The sequence below is a fragment of the Helianthus annuus genome, chromosome 15 (assembly GCF_002127325.2).
Source record: "Helianthus annuus cultivar XRQ/B chromosome 15, HanXRQr2.0-SUNRISE, whole genome shotgun sequence".
Taxonomy (NCBI): domain Eukaryota; kingdom Viridiplantae; phylum Streptophyta; class Magnoliopsida; order Asterales; family Asteraceae; genus Helianthus; species Helianthus annuus.
The window spans coordinates 16663155-16689772 of NC_035447.2; the positions used below are offsets into that span (position 1 = coordinate 16663155).

A 26618-nucleotide genomic window follows, 5' to 3' on the forward strand; every position below is an offset into this window, starting at 1 on the left:
TCCTAAAGGGTCGGATTATTGGAAGATAATGAATTAAGTTATTAATGCAAATTGTGGTAGGCCCCGCTTTCGGCGGTGACGTTACCCTCGGCTAAGTAGTCTGAGTCAGCAGGGATACAGTCCTAAATAGCCGGGTTATAGTATTAATAGTAGTTAACTTATGAGGGGGTCAAAGAGTTTGGATCCCCGCCATCCAATACCTATGGGTATTGAAGGAGATCCTACTAAATTTGACCCAGGTCCCAAGCAGGACCTCTAAACGCTGAGCAAGGGCAAGACCTTTACCAAACCGTTCCCTTAACCCCCGACCAGGTAGCCAACATACCTCCATATAGACCGTGGAGATATGAATGGTGAAAATCTTTTATTTTATATAGACAGTAAAATAATGCCAAGACACCACGGACAAACGATAAGGAAAGATCACCTTCAACATAAGTAACTAGTTATTAAAGTCATTAATACAAAACCAAATAAAAAGTGCAAAAGATTAAAAATATAAAGTATTATACTAAACACTTGTCTTCACCAAGTGATGTAAGAGACTTAGGCAAACATGGCCTTGATTGTCAAGAACTCTTACGATCAATCTTGGATCCCGAGACGACTCACACACTCTACGATGGACAATGGATGATGGTGGTGGATGATGGTGTTATGGTGGTGGTGGGTGGTGGATGAAGTGTGAGAGAGGTGGTGTGCCAAGGGATGAGTTGAAATGAAACCAAGCACTCCTATTTATAGGCTGAACAGAAGGCTGGGCACGGCCCCGTGCCCGTCTGACACTCTCTCTCTTCATTAATTGTAATTCGTAATTACAATAAATGCACCTGCAGCACTCTGACCACGCCCCCGTGTCCGCTGGGCACGGCCCCGTGGTGGGCAATAGAAGCTTCTATCACTTTGTCTTTTCTGCCAGGGCTGACCATCCTGGACACTGCCCCGTGTTCGCTGAGCACGGCCCCGTGTTGAGCTGGACACGCCCCGTATCTGCTGGACACAGCCCCGTGTTCAGCTGGGCACAGCCCCATGCTCAGCTGGGCACAACCCCATGCTCAGCTTTCTTCTTGTTTTTGCTTTGGGAGATGCTGTCGAGGAGTCGGGCATGCCACGTTTCTTCCTTTTCTTTGTATTTATGTTGGATTTGGCTGCATTTTTGCTTCTTTTGTTCATTTAAGCTCTTTTAACCCTGAAAATACAAAAGGAAGACAAAAGTACACTTTTTCCAACATTAGTACTTAAAAAGGGTTAGTTTTATGGCTCATTTGATGTAATTTATATGTTGCATTTTACTCACATCAAATACCCCCACACTTGAATCTTTGCTTGTCCTCAAGCAAAACTCTTTAATATGTGGCTTACACTCCCAAATGGAATGGGTAGAAGAGAAGGTTTTGGGCTTGTCTTGAGTGTCGGGAATCCAAGATCTTTATTGGGTTTTATTTTTATACTATTTACAATCCTATTCGTTGTGATTTATTTAGAACGTTTCATAAGAGAAATTACTTATTTGGGCATAACATGCCTTTTTAAAATTTCATTTATATACAAGTTCACATACCTCACAGAGGATCACTCAACACTTGGCCGAATGTGTATTTTTAGTGAATCACTCGAGAGCGGCATGGAACTTATTCCTACCATAAGCTTGCCAAGCAATCAATCCTCCTCCTTTTTAACTTTATACCTTTGTAAATATCAAGAGGACTTTTTGGTTGAAGGGTTAGGCTTGGGCTAAAGGTGGGTGGTTGGGTTAGTGGTTAGTAAAAGGGCGAAAAGCGTAAAAAGCGTCGGTTTTCGTAAAACACTTTGTTTTTTTTTCTTCTTTTTTTTTCTTCACTTCTTTTTTTTTATTCTAATGAAGCATTTTTCAAACAAGGTTTCTTTTCATGAGCTTGTTTGTTTATTGCTAACTTCATCTCTTTTTTTTCTTTTTTCTTTTTTTTTGTGTCACAAGAAAACCGAGCTTTGTTACTAAAATAAAGGGTTTAAAATGAAAAAGGTTTTGGTGGGTAAAGGGTGTTTGTTTTGGGGAAAGAAACGAAAAGGTTTAGGCTCAAAGGGGTTAACTAGGGGGATTTTTGGGTAGGTGGTAAAAAAAAGGAAAATTAATGGTGTAGAAATAAAAAGGGGTTAGTCCTAATGCCTCCATCATTTACTTACTCGGGTTTAAGTTGGTAAGGACCGGGAATGTATCGTCGTGGCAAGTTCTAGAGTCGTAAGAACCAAGCGGCTATTCACACAAGAAACGAAAAATGAGCATTTAGTTTAAAGATGTATATTTGTATGCTCAATAAAGGCTCAAAACTCACTTTTGTGGGAATGGGTTTTTATGTGATCAAGTATATATAATCAAATTTTAACTAAGATTGTCATGCCGTTTCATAATCTTCTTATTTGGTTCTTTTTATCACGACGCTATCGGTTGTAAATTTATAAAAATATAACCTTTTTAGAACTTGTTATTCCCAAATTAAACCAAGACAAGTAAAAAAAAATGAAAAGTTTTTGAAAAAATTTGGGGTGATTAGCGGTTCCAATAGAGTTTTGTGTAAGGCTTGTTATTAGGACTTGCAAAATTCAAGGTTTTAGCATCCCCCACACTTAAATTACACATTGTCCTCAATGTGTCCCAAAAATAAGTTTTTCGGTTGATTAAAATGTGTAAAAGTGGGTTAAAAACAAGATTTTATGGTACCGGGTAGCTGAACACGGGGTGGTGTTGGCTGAACACGGCCCCATGTCCAGACTGCCAGTACTAAAAGTAAACAGAAGGCTGGGCACGGGGGCGTGTTCAGTGAGCACGGCCCCGTGTCCAGGTACCTGAACTGGGCATTTCTGCAGATTTTTGGGCACGGGGGCGTGTTGGGTGAGCACGGCCCCGTGCTGAACTTGCAGTAATGAAGAAAAATTGTCGAGAGGCTCTGTTTTTGCGCATGGGGTGTTGGTTCAAGCTTCCCTTAGTATCCTTCACCATCCCGAGTGTGTTTTATTCCTGCAAATTAAAACTAAACTAGAAAGCATAAAAGTTAAACTAATCTAAAACTAAGGATAGTTCCGCGGAATGCCTCCGTGGTGCGCCACGTTTATAAGGGTCCTTGGCTAGACCCTCCTTATTGGGTGGTTCTGGCTCATCTTCAATTAGGGGGTCATTATTGCCAAAAGGATATTTCATTGAGCGCTCAAGATCTATGCTCCTTTTAAATGCCCCTAATTGAAGAGGTAGATTATTAAACTTCCGGTTTTTCAAAGCGTCATGAGTTTTTACAAAAGGTTTTCCCAAGACTAGAGGAGCGTCATCGAGGATGACAAAGTCGGTTGGAATAACCATTTGATTTGTTTGAACCAAGAAATCCTCAACTACACCGATTGATTTTATTACTTTCCGATCGGATAGAAAAATTGGTATTTGAAGTGGAGAAAAATCACTAATACTTAATTTTTCGAAAATGTAGTTAGGCATTATGTTAACACAAAGATCTTTATCAATGGTGATATTACTAATAAAGGAATTTTGAAAGAAACATGGAACCGGTGTAATGTTAATTTCAAAAGGATCTTCTTTTATTAGCGAGGTTTGATCATTAGTTAACTTAACACTCACTATTTCTTTGATTTTAGCACTAGTGTTTAACTCTTTTAAAAACTTAGCATGAGGGGTTACTAAACAATGATTTTCGAAAGTAGGTGACAAGAAATTAATTTCTTCAAAATTAGACTCTTCTTGAATTTTAGCGTTATCGACCTCACCTCTTTCGTTGTTTAACTCATGTGTCGGTTTTTCACTTTCTTGTTCTTCCATTTTTACATTTTCAACTATCTCTACGTTATTATCATTTTTTAATTTTTCTCTTGCGCGGGATTCCTCTTCCCTTGCGCGAGATTCTTTCATGTAACGTTCGATAGTTTTAATGTGTTCTAATATCCTATTGGTCACTTCGGTGAGAGAAAAAGAATTTGGATCCTCAAAGCTTGAATCCGGTTGTTCAATCCTTGGTTCCTCATAATACTCATATGAAGTAGATGGTTCACACCATTGTTCTTCATTGTAAGTATATGATGGATAAGGGTCGAAACTTTGTTCTTCATAGTACTCATATGAGGTGGGTTGTTCACGCCATGGTTCCTCATAATAAGGATATGAAGGTGGTGGCTCATATCTTGAGTCTTCAAAGTATGAGTATGAAGGCTCATACCTTGGTTCATCAAAATATGAGTATGAGGGAGGAGGTTCATACCTTTGGTCTTCATAGGATGTGTATGAAGTTGATGGCTCGTACCTGGGCTCCTCATAGTAGTTGTATGAATTGGATGGTTGATATGAGTTATTATATTGAACCGAGCGTGCGTTACGACAATTAGTGCAATAATTACCCCTATAATCATCCTCATCATAGGTGTAGTTGTAACCTCTTGAGTATTGATCCATAAGAATCACCCAACAGACCACAACTGAGTCTCGGGACCAGAAAACAAAAATAAAACGGAAACAGAAGCTGGACACCGCCCCGTGTTCAGTGGACACGGCCCCGTGGTCAGGGTCTGTATCTGGGCGTTTTAATTAAAGTTACTAGTCACGTTGAGCACGGGGGCGTGTTCAGTGAGCACGGCCCCGTGTTCAGACTCTGTATCTGGGTATCTAACTAAAAATATGCAGCACGGGGGCGTGTTCAGCGAGCACGGCCCCGTGTTCAGGCTACTGTAAATGCAAACTAAACTAAAATGCAAAAAAATGTGCGCGCGTTTTGAAAAGGTTTTGAAAAACTGATTAGGCCGTCGATTTTAAGCTTTCTTAAAATCCTTGTGTCCCCGGCAACGGTGCCAAAAACTTGATGTGCGTGAAGTGTGTTATAATTTTGATATATATTTAAACCCCTTTTTACACTTTTAGCCAAGTTTTAAATTTATAAAACACGATATTTACTAACACTAAACACACATATGGGCAAGTGCACCCATCGTGGACGTAGTATAGTGTTGGTAAGATACCGAGGTCGTCCAAGGACACAAGAGCTTTTAATACCGGTTTATCCTCAACGTCTAACCAAATCAAAAAGTGAGAAAAATGTTTTAAACTAAGAAAAATAAAAACTAACTAAATGCTGAAAAATAAAATAAAATAAAAACAGATAGACAAGATGAATCACTTGGATCCGACACGTGTATTAGTATAACCTTTGATTATTTTCGCACTTTTGCACTTGTTTAAGAGATTATCTTAGTTATTGTAGTAGGCCCCTCTTTTGAAGGCGACGTTACCCTCAACCCAGTAGTTTGAGTCAGCAAGGATACAATCCTAAAGGGTCGGATTATTGGAAGATAATGAATTAAGTTATTAATGCAAATTGTGGTAGGCCCCGCTTTCGGCGGTGACGTTACCCTCGGCTAAGTAGTCTGAGTCAGCAGGGATACAGTCCTAAATAGCCGGGTTATAGTATTAATAGTAGTTAACTTATGAGGGGGTCAAAGAGTTTGGATCCCCGCCATCCAATACCTATGGGTATTGAAGGAGATCCTACTAAATTTGACCCAGGTCCCAAGCAGGACCTCTAAACGCTGAACAAGGGCAAGACCCTTACCAAACCGTTCCCTTAACCCCCGACCAGGTAGCCAACATACCTCCATATAGACCGTGGAGATATGAATGGTGAAAATCTTTTATTTTATATAGACAGTAAAATAATGCCAAGACACCACGGACAAACGATAAGGAAAGACCACCTTCAACATAAGTAACTAGTTATTAAAGTCATTAATACAAAACCAAATAAAAAGTGCAAAAGATTAAAAATAAAAAGTATTATACTAAACACTTGTCTTCACCAAGTGATGTAAGAGACTTAGGCAAACATGGCCTTGATTGTCAAGAACTCTTACGATCAATCTTGGATCCCGAGACGACTCACACACTCTACGATGGACAATGGATGATGGTGGTGGATGATGGTGTTATGGTGGTGGTGGGTGGTGGATGAAGTGTGAGAGAGGTGGTGTGCCAAGGGATGAGTTGAAATGAAACCAAGCACTCCTATTTATAGGCTGAACAGAAGGCTGGGCACGGCCCCGTGCCCGTCTGACACTCTCTCTCTTCATTAATTGTAATTCGCAATTACAATAAATGCACCTGCAGCACTCTGACCACGCCCCCGTGTCCGCTGGGCACGGCCCCGTGGTGGGCAATAGAAGCTTCTATCACTTTGTCTTTTCTGCCAGGGCTGACCATCCTGGACACTGCCCCGTGCTCGCTGAGCACGGCCCCGTGTTGAGCTGGACACGCCCCGTATCTGCTGGACACAGCCCCGTGTTCAGCTGGGCACAGCCCCATGCTCAGCTGGGCACAACCCCATGCTCAGCTTTCTTCTTGTTTTTGCTTTGGGAGATGCTGTCGAGGAGTCGGGCATGCCACGTTTCTTCCTTTTCTTTGTATTTATGTTGGATTTGGCTGCATTTTTGCTTCTTTTGTTCATTTAAGCTCTTTTAACCCTGAAAATACAAAAGGAAGACAAAAGTACACTTTTTCCAACATTAGTACTTAAAAAGGGTTAGTTTTATGGCTCATTTGATGTAATTTATATGTTGCATTTTACTCAGATCAGTTATCCTTTAGGGTTTCCTGGTGAATATCTATAATTTACACAAATGCACGTGTGTTAGTATAATAACCCATTTTAACATTAGTAATACCCTCCCCGAGACGGCATTCCAACGACTACGTCGGGCGGAACCACGACAGCCGTTACGGAACCCTAGATCAATCGGGCAGCGTATCTAATACGTCTCCAGGGGTTATAATACTTACATCGTAGCAGAACCTCGCTAATTAGGGGGTATAATGCCCGTATATTATGCCTACTATCAGAAATTTGAGATTTTAGAATGAAAATGAACGAGCAGACTGAAGATCCGATGCGTTCTATTTATAGTTGCTGATTCTGGGTTTGTCGCGGCCCGCGTAACATATGGGCAGGGCTTACACGGCCCGCGTTGACTCCGGTCAACTGCGTAGCTTAGCTGGGTCATCAACTAGCTTGTCCGGGTGTTGGGCCACGTGGCCGCACCGGGCTTTGCCACATTCTAGGTCTCTCGCGGCCCGCATAAACTTAAACGAAATCGTACGCGGCCCGCCTGAACTTAAGTTTCACCGAAACCAACTATGAGCTTTAATACGGCCCACGTAAAGTTGAGGTGAGGTCCTACGCGGCCCGCCTCAGCTTAATTTTTAGTGTTTTTAATTTATTTTATATGTTATATTACATTTTGGGCTCGGTTCTCACATATGGGGTGCATATAAAGACATGTTGAGACATTTTAAGATATATTCGGGTGTCTAAATTATTATGAGGGTGTCGGTTTTACCGAGGGTTATTACAGATGGTGGTGTGAGCTTGTGGGGAAGATGGAATGATGATATAAACTCTAGCCCACTCTATAAGTAATGATGGTGATTTCTTGGCAAGAGCAACAAATAAAGAGGTCCAATCACATTAAAAAGGAATATTTAATTGGGATTTAGTGATGATTATGGTGGGGCCCCTATATGAGCCGAAAATAGTGAGGGGGGGGGTTAATTGTAAGTTTTTATTATAAGTAGGTGATTACTTAGAAGGTTTAGTGAATTATCTAGGGTAGTAAGTGTATGACATATTTTTATAGTGTGTTGGGATATTTGGGACCATAATTAGTTAAGAATAATAAAATAATGTTTCTGACAAAATTTTGGTGTCCCGGGTAATGTCCGGTTGTTCGGTTAAATACCGGTTCGTTAAAGTGCTAATTTGCACCGTTTAGTGTCCTTTATGTACCCTTTTGTAACCCTTTTAATTCCCAACACTTAGGAGGGTATTCTGGATAATAAAACATGAATTCTGCATAATATTTATATGTTAAAAAGCTGATTATAGCTGAATTATGCAGATTTCTGCATTTAAAGTGCGTTTCGGGTGCTTTTTAGTGCCTATTCTAGCTTCCGGAAAGTCTATATGTTAACCCTTGTATATACTTTTGGGTTTTAATGTATTCTTGACGTTGGACCTACACCTAGGCTCCAATTTTATTGTCTGACTGCTTTCTGCAGAATTATTGACTCAATGCGTCTTACCGGTGAGTTTACTAGTGTTTCTGACGCAACGCTGTTCATTAATGCATAAAGTAATTCTTATAGTATAACACGCGCATGAATTCACAAGTATATCATGTAATCAGATAATGTTGACATTTAAGCACATAATTGCAGTCATTAAGTATTAATTAAATTGTACGGAAATTACCGGTTTTGTGCCAGTTGTCACAGTCTTCACCCCAGCATCAACCACGGGTGCACATACTATACGTCATAGCACCACGCCGGTTATTACATCTGCAAGCCCAAGCACTGTCATACCACAGGCGAGCATGCCTCAATACTATCAGCCATCAGTAACATACGCCATGCCACCTCTATACTCGGCAGCACTAACGGCAGCGTTGTCCACTCCACCACATCAACCAGTAGTCATGCCTGCAGGAATCATGAATGCCCCGGTTACGCCAGGGAATCAAGCTTACTTCCCAGGATACTATTACGCACCCCCATACGGGTATTTACCCCCATACAACACTCCAACATACATTCCCAAGGGGCGGCGCAAGGCTATGCTTAGCAGTCGCCATACGCGGCTTATATGCCACCTTGGTGGACTTTTCCAACATCCCAGCCGGTTTGCAGTCAGACCCCGCCAACGGTGGAACCCGCGTATAACAGAGGAAACACATCTAGGCCTCGTTTCTCCCCAGGCGGAGGCCGTAGCCCTGCATTGAACATCACCCCGGCTCAACCCCCTGTTACCCAGGGCACCAGCCAGGGCGGGGCAACTCCTCCAATACAACCCATCAACGTAGAAGAAGATGACCTTACCAGACCTTACAAACCAGTGGACGCTACTTTCAAGTCCAAGTTCACTAGAAGAATAGTGGAAGCTCCTATTAAGGAAAAGCCCAAGATGCCTCAAACTGTGGGCAAATACGATGGTCTAGGCGGCCCTGATGGCCATCTCAACCTATTAAAAAGCGCTGGGGAAGTAGCCTGTTGGCCCATGCCCCTCTGGTGTAAGATGTTTGTCCAAAAACTGGTAGGTGCAGCCCGGGTCTGGTGGGATAGTTTACCCATCGAGGAAATTGATAGCTTTAAGGATCTAGAGGCCAAGTTCATATTGCAGTTCAGCCAACAGAGAAGGCACATAAAGGACCGAAACGAACTCCTCCACATTCGTCGGCGAGACAATGAAACAGTGGAAAGTTTCATCGTTAGATTCAAATAAGAATGCCTGGTAATCCTAGGTGTCACGAATGATCTAGCGTGTGGTGCCTTCCTACAAGGGGTAAATGATGATGAGCTTTTAAGAACACTCCACGGGAGGGATGGTGTACCTCCCACCATAGACGAAATCTTGAGGATAGCCAAGGTATACGTCACACAAGAGAAAGCTGTTGCCACCAGTCATGCGGCCAACAAAAAGAAAGAGGCTCAGAAAAACCAGGATGACAGAGAACAGCGGAACTCTAAAGGTAAAGGCAGAGGAGACCGATACCAGAAAAGTGAAAGAATGGACTCGCGATATGATAGGTCTAGAAGCACCTACTCAAGGAATGAATCCTCCTCTAAACCGCGGTCCGATTACCCTAACTTGAGCAAGACGCCAGCGGAAATCCTAGCCTCTGAAAACCTCAAGTTTAATCCTCCGAAGCCGCTGAAGGACAACCCCAACAAGGACACCAACAAGTACTGTGAGTACCACAAAGGGAGCGGCCATGATACCAATGACTGTTTTCAATTAAAGAAGCAGATCGAGTATTTTGTAAAGGCGGGTAAATTGGCTCATCTGGTACGAGACATCAAACATGGCCGCCCCCCATCAAAGAAGAAAACGATAACGGGGCGGGTAAAAGGCCACGAGAGTTAAACATGGTGTACGCTGATAAGGGAAAGGGGGCTAAACAGAGTTTCTCCACGCTCGAACCCTGGATGTTAGCAACCATGACAATCGAGCCACGCGTGGAAGATTTGCACCTAACCACCGACGCCCTAATCATATCCGATGCGGTAGGAGATTATAACATGAGGAGGATCCTGGTAGGTACCGAGAGTTCCGAGGATATCATCTATGAGCATTGCTTCAAAAAAATGCAACCAGAAGATAGAAGACTGCTCGAGTCAGTACACGCCCCTATCAAAGGTTTCACTTGAGAGAAGGTTGATCCAATTGGCCAAATTACTTTCCCAGTTACATTCAGACAAGAACCCCGAGAAAGAACCATACTCCGTACATTCCTTGTGGTACGCACTGGGTCTTACCACAATGTAATCATTGGAAGGTACACCCTAGGAAAATTGGACGCTATAGTCTCCATGGCGCTGGGGTTTATGAAGTTTCCCACCCCGCGGGGTATCGCAACAATATTTCAAGACAAGCTGGGAGAAGTATTAAATACCAAAAGATGCCGTCAAGGGCCTAACGGCGCCATCGGCCCGAAAAGGTGGGTATTAAGCACACGCCATCTAGATCAGCCAGTAACAATAGGTGACAACCTCTCCCCTGAGGTCAAAAACAACCTGAAATAGCTGCTGAGAAGGAACGCCGACATTTTTGCTTTTGAGCACTCTGACATGACTGGGATACCCCGAGATAAGGCAGAGCATAAGCTAGCAACACTCCCGGGCATTAAACCCGTCGCAAAGGGCAAACGCAGCATGGCTCCGGATCGAAAAGCAGCGGTAGTCAAAGAAGTACGAAAGTTGGTTGAAGCTGGAATTATCAGAGAAACAAAGTATCACACATGGGTATCAAACCCTGTGATGGTCAAAAAACCGAACGGCACATGGCGGATGTGCATCGACTTTAAGGATTTGAATAAAGCGTGGCCCAAAGATGCCTACCCGCTGCCTGAGATGGACTTCAAGGTTGATTCTCTGCTCACTTATAGGTACAAGTGTTTCTTAGACGCCTATAAGGGTTATCACCAGATCAAAATGTCCAGAGAAGACGAAGAAAAAACGGTGTTTCATGCCGATGTGGGCATTTTTTTGTTATACCAAAATGCCTTTTGGCATGTGAAACGCTGGAGCCACTTATCAGCGGCTCATGGACAAGGCTTTCAAAAAACAAATCAGCAAAAACCTAGAAGTATACGTTGACGATTTGGTAATCAAGAGCAGGGAAGAAAAACAAATGCTTGAAGACATTGAGGAAACCTTCCAAAAGCTCAGAGAATACAATATTAAGCTCAACCCCAAGAAATGTTCATTTGGGGTAGAGGAGGGCAAGTTCTTGGGGGTAGTGGTCACCCGGGACGGTTTAAAGCTAACCCGGAAAAGGTCGTCGCCATAACGCGGATGCCCTCTCCCAGGACTTTGAAAGAGGCACAAGCGTCAAATGGGCGTCTAGTGGCTATAAACAGATTCCTGGCAATACACGCCGAGAGGTCTTTGCCATTCATAAAGACGTTGAAAGATTGCCTTAACAAGAAAAACTTCAAGTGGACCAGCGAAGCGGAAGAAGCCCTGCAAGACATGAAATGTTTTATCGAGAAACTACCCATGCTGACAGCGCCATACCCAGAAGAATTACTCAAAATGTATCTGGCAGCAGCTCATAACGCGGTGAGCGCGGTACTAATGGTAGAAAGAGATGGGAAGCAAACACCTATATATTACATCAGCCGAGTTCTGGCGGGACCCGAAACACGGGATCCAACACTCGAAAAGTTGGTCCTAGCACTAGTTCACGCCACTCGACGACTCAAAAGATATTTTCAAGGGCATCGCGTGCAGGTCTTAACAAATTACCCGCTATGGCAAATTTTGCATAAGCAAGAGATCTCTGGAAGATTGGCTAAATGGGCGATCGAGTTGGGAGCCCTGGATATCGAATATCGAAAGCGAACAGCAATCAAGGGACAGGTGATCGCCGATTTCTTGGCTGAAATTCCTGAGGGTGAAACAATACTGGATCCCGCCATCCAGGATATCCCGGAATCCAGCACAGCCAGACAAACCTGGAAACTTTACACCGACGGATCATCCAGCGGGAAAGGTTCCGGGGCAGGTCTAATGCTGATAAGCCCAGATGAGGTAAGGCTGATGTATGCCTTACGTTTTGATTCCGAATGCTCCAATAATGAAGCAGAATATGAGGCGCTACTCGTGGGCTTGAGGATGGCCCAATCTATGGGAACAACAAGAGTTGACGCGTATGTTAATTCTCTACTGGTCAACAACCAAGTAAACGAAACTTACAAGGCAAAGGACGAATCAATGGCGAAATATTTGTCTAAAACTAAGGAGCTCATAGCTTCCTTCGACAATGTAACGCTTAATCACGTCCACAGAGGAAAAAACCAAATAGCAGACGCCTTGAGCAAACTTGCTACTTCAGGTATGGAAAGAGAAGTAAAGGTAGAAACATTGCAAATACCTTCTATTGAACCCCGGGAGGTTTCCGCCATTGCGGCAGGAGAACCCTGTTGGTACACCCCAATACTAAAGTTCCTCACAAAGGGTGAATTACCTCCCGTCAGGGGCGAAGCCCAAAATATCCAAACTAAGGCATTGCAATATGAAGTCAACAATGGCGTCCTGTACAGGAAGTCATACTTGGGGACCGCTACTACGGTGTGTATCCCCAGCAAAGGCAAAATATCTAATCCAAGAAATACACTCTGGCATATATGGCATTCACGCTGGACCCCGGGCAGTTGTTGCCAAAATCCACAGCGTCGGGTACTATTGGCCCGGGATGCATGAAGACGCAGTAGAGGAACTTAGAAGGTGCCGTAGTTGCCAAAAATTTGCTCCCCAAACACTCTGTCCCAAGAACAATCTAATCCCAGTCACAGCGGCCTAGCCTTTCCAGAAATGGGTGGTTGACATCGTGGGACCATTCCCGCTGGCCCCCGGGAAGCTAAAGTACCTTATTGTGGCAATCGACTATTTACCAAGTGGGTTGAAGCCAAACCTCTGGCTAAAATAACTGCTGAAAACGCCAAAAAGTTCCTTTGGGAGCACATAGTATGTCGATTTGGGTTGCCTCTATACTTGGTAAGTGATAATGGAACGCAATTCACCGATAGGGTCTTGCAAGATTGGTGTGCAGAACTTCAGATTCAACAAATCTTCACATCGGTAGCACATCCCCAAGGAAACGGCCAGGTGGAGCGGGCAAACAGGAGTTTGCTGGATGGCATAAAAAGAAGGCTAGGTTATGAAGGAAGCTCCTGGGTGGAAGAACTACCGAATGTCCTCTGGGCACACCGAACAATGCCTAAGACAAGTAACAATGAAACCCCCTTCAGCCTAACCTATGGCGCGGAAGCAATGATACCCGCGGAAGTTGGATTGCCCTCGCTACGGCATCTCACTACTAATGATGACAATGACAGGCTCCTAAGGGAAGGCCTAGATCTGCTAGAAGAAAGGCGTGAGGCAGCCGCCATCAGCGAGGCAAAGTACAAGAAAACTCTGGAAAAATACTATAACCAGCGCGTGGCTCAACATACTTTCAATGAAGGCGAGTACGTCATGCGTGATAACGAAGCCAGCAGAGCGGAACCCTCGGGCAAATTAGGACCCAATTGGGAAGGCCCTTACGTTATCCAAGAAGACCTAGGCAAAAGGGCCTACCGCCTATCTAAACTAGATGGTACCGCGGTCCCTCGTAGTTGGAACGCGACCCAATTGAGAAAATGTTATATGTAGGGCCTTGCCCCTAACGGCGGGTTTGATTGTTTTTCTTTTTACAAACAAGTGTAATTCATCTCTAACGATGTCTCTTTCTCTTTAAGTTTTGAGTTAATAAAAGTACTTCTTATTATGTTTCCTCATTACTTGCATATAAAATAAAAATTACCATTGCATTTACACTGCACTTTACGGTACAAACAATTACCATCGCATCTAAACTGCACATAACGGTAAAAAAGTATCCTTGACACGAAATATTTTTCATATATAAGTCAAAGGGTCAAAAATATACAGCGCTAAGAGTGGGTATCTTGGTAATAGATACATTAACCACTACAAAAGATAGGTATTTTGGTCATAAATACATACAACTATCTTACAAAAACCAAGTACTTGTCCCTGTTGCTAAATACCAACATACGGGAACCAAAAAACGAACATGTTCTAAAACAACTACTTCTTGGAAAGCATTGCTCTCACCTCTGCAGGGGTGTACAATGCCACACCATAATATTCCAAGGGATGAGGATCAACTATCAAGTCACTGAAATCCTCCTCAACCACCGGAGGAGCCACCACCTCCTGATCGTCAACTAGGTCCTTACCGGAACGGCCACCGCGACGCCGTTCATACACCAGTTCACAACGTTGAACATGATCAGGTGGAAACGCTCCCATCAGAATATCAACTGTTAGTGAGGCCACACCTACATCAGCTTTTGCAGGTTCCTCATATACGACGCTCTTACAAGACCGGCTAACCCAGGGTAAAGCATCATCGTAGAGCACCTCCCTCCCTTGGATCATTTCTTCCGTCTACGGAATTTGGATATGAACCAAGCCATCTGCGGCATCCAGTCGTCGGAAGATGTCGGAAAATCTCTGTTTATAGCACTTCCGGCTCATCTATTCGAATTACCAAATTTGGAAAAAGTAACTTAATTTATAGAAGTTTAAATGGTGTGACAGTGATGACGACAACACCATTAATAAAAAGCCATCATTACATGTCAAATAGCCATATTTCAGATGAACGGCGGCGTCGTCAATCATGACATTAGCATTAGATGTCTGACAAATAAATCAAGTATTTGCGCAAAAACCAAGTAAAACAGTGTTCATACAAAATATCTGAGGAATAGTGTACATAACAAACAAAACGAAAACACTCATTCCTCCTTCGACTGCTCCATTGGTTCCAGCATTAGGCGTAGGGCATCCACGCCGTCTTCAGCAACGTTCTTCGTTAAATCCTCATACGCGAGTAGCGGATCGTTGCACACCGCCTCAAGGGCATCCGCCATATCTCCCTGAAGTTTGCCCCGCATTGTGTGGAACTCGGGCGTAATCTCCTCTGATTGTTGGCACTCAAAGTAGCCCTTGTAAACACCATCATGATGACCGGATTGATAAGCCGTGGCAGAGAGGCGGTCCAACAACGACGTTAAAGACCCCGACTGACGAAGATACTCAAACGCCCCAACCAGGACATTGGTTATTAGCCAATTCCTGTCACCCCGCAATGCAGCCAGTTGGCTAGTCAGATTGTCCACCTCAGCATTTGACTGCTCTAAGGCACTTTCTGCCTCCTTAAGGCGTGCGTGATGGGTGACGGAAGACTGAGCAAGCTTATTCCTTTCAGAGACAAGGGAATCACATTGTTGCTGAAGTTTTCTAAGTTGATCTTCTCGCTCCTCCAACTCAGCTTGTTTGGCTCGGGCCTTGGCGTTAGATGTTTCTACCTCAACAGTCAAAGCTTGGTACCGCTCCTGCACCTCAGACACAAAGTCAGTGTCAATTCGGAATTTTTCCACCTGAGCAGACATTTCAGATCTCACCTTTTGGGCTTCAGTAATAACTTTACGCTCCAGCTCCTCCTGCACACTCTTGGCATGAGCAAGGACCCAGTCCTTCTCCGCTATATCACGAGCCCATATTATCCGCTTCTCAGCAAGGTTGGCAGTCACCCATTTCAAGTCATCTTCTGCCTTGTTTTTCTCCGATAAAACCGGCTCTCCCTCAACCCAGCAGCTTGGAGTTGACTCTCCAAGCGATACTTCTCATCTTTCAATTCCTGAATAGCAGCCCGCGCTTGATGGAACTCGTTGTTATCATGCATCCATCTACGCCGGATCTCGGCAAGCCTCCGTGGCTGACTAACGGAATCCCCCATGGTGGCATTCATCAGGTTTTCATTGTTTAACCCCTACGCTGACTCGGCTGGGGGGTAGGCCCGCTTAACCCAGTGTTGAATCACTGGAGGGAAGATCAACCTTGTGGACTCAGCTATTTTCCATCAGGGCTGGTAGCTTATCCTGCGCATTCGGATCCCAATTGATGGTGGGCAGATACAGATCATCGCCCAAACGGGTCCCGTCATCAGCAATCCCGCTACTGGACCCTCCAGCATCACTCACGGCAGTATCTCCAGCACTAGTTGCCTCGTGAGCAGCAAACACTGTAGGTGTCTCCTTTCCAGTTGCAAAGAAAACGCTGAAAGGAGAGTCAAAAAAAGGAGGAAGGGGTGATACTGGGAGGCAGCGATGTAGACACCGGACTAGTAGTCATCGCCACAGCAGCAGTGGGCATCGGAGGCGGAAGGGTACAACTGACATTAGCAGTAACACTCGCCTGAAATATAAGCTCTGAAAGGCTTGGCCCGCTAGTGGCGGAAGGCATGGTATCCACAAACGTCATGAGGGAAGTAGACACACCCTCAACTTGAACCCCAGCTGTAGAACCTGTATTAAATCAAAAGTTCAGCAACATGAAACACAAAGTTCACAATCACATCCACAGGCAAAATTATTTACCAAGGGGCAAGGCATAAGCAGTTTGCATAGCCTCGAAAGCAGTAAGGGCAGGTACAGTAATAGGCTTGCATTTTTTCAACACGTGGGTCGGACTCGTCAACTCAGCAACACTCCCAGCGGGTGCAGTCAGGCTAACCGAGGAAGCACCTGCCCCCGCGGCCATATACTTCCTCCTGGTGATTCTTACCCTGACCGGTTTCTTCTCTGTGGCAACAACATTACCTCCTCCGCTGGGGGGGGGGAGGTACTGTAATATAAGCAGCTGGGTCCGCCGGCACAGTTGGCAGCAAAAACTGCTCCAAGTGAATCTTCAGGACATCTGGCTCAGTTCACCAAGCACGTGGTCCGCGACCCTTAAAGCAGCGTTCCGTGGAGGATCCACAAAATCAAACAATCTCCATTTACCTGTGATGTGTACACATGTCAGTTTATATAGTTGGCAAAACATATGCAAAGCCAAAAGCTACATACCTTCATCATCCCTCCGGAAAAAAGAATACAGCTTTATATCACGCCATGACAGGCTCATTCCCGCCATTACTAACGCCCCCTCTGGGATTACCGTGCACTCGGAAGGGTGCCCACATAGCTTCGTATACAGAGTGTTGGCCACGTAGGCATCTTTCGGAGGAGCTTCATCTTTAACTTTGTCTTTTGGTCCCATCTCCCTCCACTGCATCTCTCCGGGAATGACAGCGGCATCAATATAGAAGAACTTTTTCTTCCAGTCCTTATCCTTGGAACTGGTAGGAATGTCTCTCAAACAAGATACATCGGTATCCCTTCTGTCAAAAGTAAAAAAAGGGATTTCCATACAAGGACGAAAAAGCCCTAAAAACGAGGAGTTCAGGGATATGCCCTAAGGCGATACAGGCAAACTCAAATTGTCGGAGTTTCACCAACCCTAACGGATGCAGTTGGGAAATATGGATGGGATAATGGTCAAGGACCAACTTGCAGAACTTAGTGATCGGCAAACGGAAGTTGCAAAACTTGAAAAAATCACTAAACATGGTGATTTTACCTTGCTTCAACGGAAATGACGTGTCTGTCTTCAACGGCAACGCCGGATTCCACTCCACCCTAATATTGTAATCTTGCAGAAGATTATTGAACGAAGCCTGCCCCCATTTGACATACAGAGCATCAGAGCTTGCTGGGGCAGATGAAGAGGATTCGTCGGCCTTGGATGCCATTTTTCGGTTCAAGAAATTGAAGGAAGTGGTTGTGCACAAGGAAGGAAATGAAACTTAAAACCCTAAATAGGAACTCTATTTATACGGAATGGCAACTTTTCGAATTCGAAAAGACAAACGGACGGGAACACGCGTCAGAGCAAGGTGGAGACAGTTGTCATCTTAATGATGTTTAAACTGTTACATCCTTTCCAATCGACGCCATTTTTTCAAAAAAACACAATGGTACCCCACTCGAGAAACTTACACTCAAAGGGGGAAATTTTGACTTTTCCTTTTTTAGTCTGATTTCATGAATTTCATTTCATAACTTCGGACTGGGGGGACATGACGAGGTATGACCCGGATCGGCTAACCCGACCCGATATTTACCTATTATTTTATTATAAATAATTAATTATAAACATTTATTCTAGAATGTTCTATTCTGCATGGATAAATCACGTAACCAAATCCCCACCCTTTTGGGAAGATCATGCAAATCCCTAACTTATCGGGGTCCATCATAAGTTAAGGGAAACCCTAATGGTAAACTATAAATAGAGGTAAACATCTAAGGTATGATTCATCTTGCTCTCGTTTACTCTCTCTCTCTCTCTATACACTTATGCTTTCTCCCAAACCGAGACTTATTCTCACGCCGGAGGGTGGTTACAGGAATAACCCCATTCCTGTAACGAGTCCTAACGGTGTTCTGTTTTGCAGCTAGCAGTTCGGATCGCCAAGAGTTGAAGTCCTAGTTGGATACTACCGTAAAGATCAGTGTTTCTTCATATACAAACATAAAGAACGAAAAGTATAATTTACCCTAAAATTTATATCAAAAGGTAGATAAAAATAAGCACATCACAAAACCATATTCGTTTTTTAGTAAAAATTATATATCGAAAGTTATAGAAAAATAACAAAAATTTTAATTTATTAATGTCATATCAGTTGATGTAAATAACAACGCGTAAATAAAATTACCCCGACTTTAAAGAGCAAATTAAACATAGTAGAAGGTCTTACGACTTCACTTGTATAAGATCATGGGGTGTGGGGGTCGCCCCTCCTCGGCGCCGTTCGTCTCGGTCGTCCCACACCGCCCCTCCCCGGCTCGTCGCGGCTAAATTTGGACGTTGGTGACGAGGTGTATTATTGGCGATGGTGGGCCCCTCAAGTTGTTCTCTCCCTCCTTTATTATATATTACTCCCTCCGTCCCATTAAATGTGTCTTATTTTGAATTTCAAAGTCTTTATTTATAAACTTTGACTTTAATTATATATTTTTTGTGTTATATAAAACTTGATGAAAATTAACCCGATAAAAACACTTGTAAAACACACTCAAATCATATAACTTTCATCAACTATTATCTAACACAAACAAAATTATTTAAGGTCAAAGTTTATAAATAAAGACTTTGAAAATTCAAAATATGACACTTTTAGTGAGACAGGGGAGTAGTTTTTTTTATTAAATTTGGGTAGTCCCCAAACCGGATAGTCCTGTTTGAATGGCGCTTACGTGGCGAACATTGATCTAAGGGTGGGCGGGGTACCCACCGAAACCCACGCGGGGACCCCTTTTGCCGAGCGGGACAAGCACCGCCAACATAGCGGTGAGGTAGAGAGAGGGAGTGAAACCGGTGAGGCTTCACCGAAGAGAGGGGGAGGAGAGAGGATGAGTGGACCAGTCAAAACTTTTTTTTTTTAATAAAAACCAAGTCACCTAAGAGGGGAGTGCCGCCATCAATTTAAGGTGTTAGGGGAGTTTAAGAGGGGAGTTGACGTGGCACACGAGGATTGGTTGGGCGTAATAGAGGGGACTCACCTCTTAGGTGAGCACCCCTTACACCCTAAGGTAGTGTTTGGTATGCAAGAATGAGTGGTGGAATGGAATGGATGATTACGAGGGAATGAAGAAAAGGGTGTTTGGTTGGTCAATGGAATGGAATCACCCATTCCAAAATGCATTCCATTCCCTCAAAATCACTCCTTCCGCCCCCCATGTTTTTTTTTCCATTCCATCCCCTCTTGCACCATTCATCAACAACACCACAACCCACCACCTTTGCCACAACCCACCACCTTTGCCACAACCCACCACCACCACCACCCACCACCGACGCCATCCCCGCCACCCGCCACCACCTCACCCCGACAGCCACCGCCGTCGCCGCCACCCACTCGCCACCGTTATCACCCACAGCTGCGACCAACCGCTAACGACACACGCCGCCGCCCACCACCATCGTCAACGCCACCACCACCGCCACTACCAACCGCCGCCGCCACCACTAACCACCACCTCTGCTGCCACCCACCACCAACCACCAACCACCACCTTGCCACCACCACCACTCGTCGTCGCCGCCGCACCGCCACTCGCCGCCACCACCACCACCACCACCACCCATCGCCGCAGCCGACACCCACCACCGCCACCTATAACCACCCACAATCATTACCACCGACCACCACCACCACCACCACTCACCGCTGATTTGATTACTTCGTTTTTCTTGCCTACCGAACAATACACAATAATAACTCGTTTCATTCACACATGGTAACCAAACAAGACATGGAATAGTAATGATCCATTGCATTCCCTCGTCCATTCCATTACCTCGTCCATTCCATTCTTTCGTCCATTCCATTACCCCATACCAAACAGACCCTAAGATTCTCTCCGTGTTACTTACACACCACTTTTGACATTTTCAGACAGTACGCAACACTCATGGTCATGGCGACTTTGAACAATTCAAACCCTAATTAACAACCAACAATAAATCAACATTCAACACCTCTTCAATTCTTCGATTCCAGTTGACTTCTTCATCTCAATCATCAACTCTCCACAGGTAACCTTTCAATTTCATCTTCAATATGTTAAAAGATATCGAAAATTACTCAACCGATTGTGGTCAAAACTCTGAATCCAAGCTCACACAGCTCACATCTGACCAAAATCAATGGAATCAGGATCATAAATTAGGGTCTTCTGATAATTATGATGGTGTTGGTAGAAATTTGGAGTCAAAATCCTCGAAATTAGGGCTTTCTCAGGAGTTGACTTTGAGCTATCTGTGTGATAATTCGAAATTAGGTCAGAATCAATCTGATTTTGATAAATTTAAAGGAAAATTGGTTGTTTCTGAGGATAATAATAATAATAATATTAATAGTGATAATGATAATAAGCATGATCAGGATGAGAATCGGTTTGTGGAGAGGGATTTTTTACAGTTGTCCGAGAATTCGAATAAACGAGAGGTGGAAGAGGATGAGAGTTATGGGATGGTTAGTGAAAAGAAGCCGAAATTGGAAACCCTAGATCTGTCTTTAGCTCTGCCAGATACTTCAATGTCGTTGGCTGCGTCGAATAGGGTTCAGGATGGGGATCCGTCGGTGAGTTTGAGGCCGACGAGGAGTTTACAGTCGTTGGGGAGGTCAAACAGTAATAATACTCAAACGACGTTTTCTAATGATTTTACGACTGGTTCTATGTCGTATTCGTATTCGCATCAGTTTTCGCATAACCCTAGTTGTTCGATGACTCGAAATTCAACTGAGAATTATGAGTATTCGATGGGGAGTCATAGGAGAGATTGTGACCAGATTTGGAATGGTGGGGAGGGGACTAATGGGTCGGTTCATAGTCGGTTTAGGCCGGTTGGTGATGGAGGTGTTGCGTTGGTGCAAGGGAATCGGACTAGTTCTGATAATAATATGTCGTTTTTTCCATCGGAACTGCCAGCAAGGATGAAAATGGATACTCAATCTGGTGATTCGAGGGGGAAAGGTTCTGAGAATACAAAAGGGGTCGAAAGTTTGGATTTCGTGAGGTCGCGTAAGCTTTCTAGACCCGAGAGAATTCTTAGAGAAATTGTATCGGAGTCTGTTCAGACAATGGCTCAGATAACTCAAGAGCTTCCTGATGAAACGTTTGAATCAACAAAGGAGTATTTGAAGAAACTGATTACGGTCCCTGAAAAGAGAGACGAATTGGTTGGATTACAGCTTCGGCTTTTGAGAAGATCTGATCTTACTAGTGAAACGCTTTTAAAAGCAAATAGAAACCAACTTGTACTCTTGGTTTCTATAAGAATGGGTCTCGACAGCTTCTTGTCGGTCCAAAATCGTATTCCGACAAATGAACTAATCGAGATTTTTTTACTGGAAAGGTGTAAGAATGTAAATTGCAAAAGATTATTACCTGTTGAAGACTGTGACTGCAAGATTTGCTCAACAAAGAAAGGCTTTTGTAGCGAGTGTATGTGTCCCGTTTGTCTGAACTTCGACTGTGCCAACAACACCTGCAGTTGGGTCGGGTGTGACGTATGCTCTCATTGGTGTCACGCGGCCTGTAGCATTCAAAAGAATCTAATAAAGCCCGGTCCAAGCTTGAAAGGGCCCACGGGCACAACAGAGATGCAGTTTAATTGTCCGTGTTGTGATCATGCTTCTGAAATGTTTGGGTTCATTAAGGATGTTTTCAGGTCGTGTGCAGAACAATGGGGTTTGGAAACATTAATCAAAGAGCTTAATTGTGTTAGGAAAATCTTTAGGGGGAGTGAAGATTTTAAGGGGCAAAAGCTTCATTTGATGGCTGGCGAGTTGATATCGAAACTTGAGAACAAAGTAATGTCGACTTCTGACGTATGCATCACCATCCTACAGTTCTTCAATTGTAAGTTTCAAAATGCACTCTCCTTATTGATTTTAGCTCATATATCATCCCGTATTTTCTGTAAAAGTTGCAGTCGTTTTGTTTATGAATGTTTTCATATAAAATGTACCCGCTTGCCCATTATAAACATTACCAGTAAATTGTTCATTTTGAGTTGGGTCTATAAGGTTCTCGTATTTGGTGTTGCTTAAACAGTAATTTAGATGCGTACAAATAGTCAAAGATGTTTTTTATTAAATGCATTGTTTCTTTCCTGGTTAACATTTTTTGTTGAAAATAATTACTTATTTATGTTATCGATTTGGTATCAATATATTTATCATTGTTTTTTTTTTAATTATTTGAGTGTATGTTATAGGGGTGTGCATGGTTCGGTTCGGTTTCAGTTTTAGCAATGGTTCGGTTCGGTTTTTGGAACAAAATTACGTAAGATTCAAAAAAAAGTATAATCCAAGATTTTATAATATTTCTTAGATGTTTACATTTAAGTTATTATGTTTAACCTTTTTAATTAACATCGTTCACATAAACCCTATGCAGTCAATAGCGTGCTATAGCACTTCTATAGCGCTTAGCGGACATACGAACCCATAGCGGTCCAAATAGCGGTCCCTTATAGAGGTCCCGCTATTAGCGGTGCTAAATCCCGCTATTGGACCGCTATTTTGAAACCCGTATAGCGGTCGTAGCACTGCTTTTAGCGGTTTTTCTTATATCAGCCCAAAAGCAAGGTCAAGCCCATATCAATTAACTTTTTGTTTATAAATAAACCCAAAAGTAAAGGCCCAAACCCAGAATTAAACCTAAATCGAGACCAAAAGTCTTCATTCACTGGTTCTTCATCAGTTCATCATTCAACAAAATTAAACCTAAATCTCTAAATCGCTGGACTTCCTCAGTTCATGTTTTGGATTTTGATATTACTACTAATATTTTGCATGATAATATGATATTACTATAAATTTTGATATTATAATTAATATTTTTCAATATATATATTTATATATATAGAAAAAGTATATCGTACATCACGGCTTAACGTACTTCACGTAGGACAACGTGCGTGACTAATGTTTTCAATATGCGTGATTATTGTGTTTCAACATGCGTGATTTTGGATTTTTGAGTTATAACGTGCGTGATTTTAAAATGAACATGCGAAATTACCTGTCGTACGTGATGTACGTTAAGCCGTAATGTACGTTAACCTTCCTCTATAAATATATATATATATATAGGACAAAGATCCGTTAGGAACCACCCTTTATTGCGAGAACCGCGAGAACCCTTGTGAACACAAACAGTAATACCTAAAAAAATCTAAAAAACACCCAAAAAATTTTTTTTTATTTTTTTACTATTTTTTATATAAAAATCGCTACTTTTAGTATCAAAAAAAAAAAAAAAAATTTTAATTTTTTTTTGGCTACTAAAAGTAGCGATTTGAACATAAAAAATAGTAAAAAAATTAAAAAAAAATTTAGATTTTTTTTTTTAAATTTTTTTAGATTTTTTAGGTTTTTTGGGGGTTTAGTTTTTAGCATTTTAGCTTGGGAGGGAGGGGGGGGGGGTTAGGTTTTTTTTAGGGTTTTTTTAGCTATTTTAGGTTGTGTTCACATTGGTTCTCGCGGTTCTCGCAATAAGGTGGTTCTCGCATGAACCTTACCCTATATATATATATAAAGGGGAAGGTTCAAATGAAAACCACTAGTTATCGCGAAAACTCGAAAACTAACTAAAAAAGCCTAAAAAACATACCAAATTTTTTTTTTTTGCATACCAATTTTCGCTATTTAAATTATATAAAAAAAAACTTTTATTCAAAAACTTTTTTTTTTGTAGTGTATGAATTATTACACATGTGCACTACAAAATTTTTTTTTTTTTTTCGAAAAAAAGTTTTTTTTTTATATATAAAAACTAGCGATTTTTAATAAAAAAATTGTAAAAAAAAAATTGGTGTGTTTTTTAGGCTTTTTTTAGTTAGTTTTCGAGTTTTCGCAATAAAAGTGGTTTTCATTTGAACCATCCCCTATATATAAATACATTAAATATGCATGATATAAAAATTACCGCTATACCACAGCTATAACCAATATATCATATAGCAGACCTTGACCGCTATTTGATTTTGGACCGCTATAACTGCATAGCATAAACCTAACTTCTAATCTATTTTTATGTTTCTCCAAAGTTTTTTATTAAGATGTTTTCTTTTATATTACTTTGAAAATCATTTAATTTTTATATTAAGTTTTGTTATTTCTTGTAGGCAATGGATAAATCATTTCAAAGATATATAAACATGCTAATGTTTTTGTTATAACTACTTAACATTCAAGAGTAAAACTAATAATTACTAAATCAATATATAACAAACGTTAAAAAATGATTTTTTCGGGTTATCGGGTTCGGGTTTTTTGGGTTTTCGTGAAAATTTAAAACCGTAACTGAACCGTAAATTTCAGTTCGGTTTTTTTGGTTCATTTTTTTATGGTTTAGTTTTTTCGGTTTTCTGCTCACCCCTAGTTGTTTAGTTGATAATTCAACAGTTTTGTCCAACCATGTTCGTAGTCAAACATTGTCACTCGTCAGTTTTTACATGAAAGAAAAGGTATGATTTTTTTTTATCTCATTGTTATTAATGAATCCTTTTTACAGCCGTAGATGCAGGTTTGATACCCGACGTTCCCATTTTAAACCCGTCATTAAAAGATCCAATTCCACCATCAAAACCCCATCAAACCTCGTTATACAACACTGGTTCATCAAGTGGCAGAGCAGACGACAACAGTCTCAAAGCTCTAAACACCAATAAGATGGTAATCGAGGACGAATGGTCCGTAAAACCATCCAAAAAAGACGCATTCGACAGTGTGGAGAACCTCGTGAGAATCAAAGAAGCGGAGGCTAGAATGTTCCAGAACAAAGCTGACGAAGCAAGAAGAGAAGCAGAGGGGTATACGAGGATGATTAGAACGAAGATTGAGAAACTGGATGAAGAGTATACGGTTAAGATAGCGAAAGTGAATCTGCATGAAAGTGAAGAAGAGAGAAAGAAGAAGGCGGAAGAGGTTAAGGTCTCGGAAAATGATCATTGCGAGTACTACAAGATGAAGATGAGAATGCAAGCTGAGATTGCTGGGTTGTTGGAGAGAATGGAGAAAACTAAACGGCAATGGGTGGTGTGATTTAACCTTAAAATATGGGTCTTGTCAGACTCTTTGTTGTTGCAGGTTTGAGTAGTGATAATTGTAATCTTGCAGGATTTGATGTATTTTTTTAATCTTTTTTTTTTTTTTTTTTTTTTTTGGATTTTTGGGGTTTATTTTTTTGAGGGTTTTAACTTGTGATTCATCTTTTGTTTGATTGATAAAAGGATTGTTGACATGTTTTGATACCTTTGAATCTGAAGTTGTGTATTTTGATGCCTTGATGGTTACTACTGCTTGTATTTGGCCTTTTCGATGATATTTCTAATCGTTTCTCATTAGTTATTTAGACTATCTTGCGTCGAGGTCAAACAGGTAGCTTACTATTACTTCACACTGACCCAGTTTTATGGATTGAACGAGTTATCGGCTTCAAACTCTTCAATGAAATTTAGCTTACAGCACTGGGCACACATCAAATTTGTTTGGCTATTGGGAAATAAAGTTATGGCTTCTGTTTGATGTCAATAATATTCTTTTCCTTTATTAAGTGAAAATATGTTATTTGCATTTTGTGGTTATGATGCCTATTGTCGTCTCATCAACTAACATGATATTTCTTATACTTTTTATAACAACCATTCAGAACCTTTCTTAAATCAACCCTGTTTTGGCTTTGACCCAAACCTATTTGACCAAATGCCATATTGACCTGAACCTATTTTGTTTAAACGTATAGCACTAACTGCAGCAAAGGTGACTGGCTTACTTTAGTTTTCACATTTCGGTTTATCTTGAAGGCCTTCTTTCAGGTTTGTATTCTTTTAGTAGTTATTTGTATTAGTAATACCATATACATGGAAATATAGGTGTCTAGAATAGGGTTGCTATCTACTGTTCAATGTGGCTTGTATTAGCTAATAGTTTTAGGATCCTGTAAAAAAAATAACACTTTTCGTGAGAAGTGTGAGAAGACATAAGAACTGACATGTAGGCATTATGTTTTGGACTTGGGCATAATGTTTTGGATTGTTTTAGCAAGAAAAACACCAAACATAACAA

At 42.0% G+C, this 26618-nt stretch overlaps 2 protein-coding genes across 2 annotated transcripts; both read left to right on the forward strand.

Moving 5' to 3' along the window:
- The first annotated feature begins 11272 nt into the window (after positions 1–11272).
- LOC110913371 lies at positions 11273–12778 on the forward strand. The gene has a single exon (XM_022158208.1). The coding sequence runs from the start codon at positions 11273–11275 to the stop codon at positions 12776–12778; it is 1506 nt and encodes a 501-aa protein (XP_022013900.1).
- Positions 12779–20417: 7639 nt separating this feature from the next.
- LOC110910938 (protein OBERON 3-like) lies at positions 20418–25850 on the forward strand. The gene is made up of 2 exons (XM_022155512.2): positions 20418–22404; positions 25066–25850. The coding sequence occupies exons 1-2, from the start codon at positions 20601–20603 to the stop codon at positions 25593–25595; spliced, it is 2334 nt and encodes a 777-aa protein (XP_022011204.1). The 5' UTR covers positions 20418–20600; the 3' UTR covers positions 25596–25850.
- Positions 25851–26618: the final 768 nt, after the last annotated feature.

What these genes read in the sequence shown, in the direction of transcription:
- LOC110913371 (XM_022158208.1), top strand. Translation starts at nt 11,273, where the DNA reads ATGTTCATTTGGGGTAGAGGAGGGCAAGTTCTTGGGGGTAGTGGTCAC.
- LOC110910938 (XM_022155512.2), top strand. Translation starts at nt 20,601, where the DNA reads ATGTTAAAAGATATCGAAAATTACTCAACCGATTGTGGTCAAAACTCT. An exon ending in CATCCTACAGTTCTTCAATT is followed by an intron (nt 22,405 to 25,065) that starts GTAAGTTTCAAA and finishes TCCTTTTTACAG; the next exon opens with CCGTAGATGCAGGTTTGATA.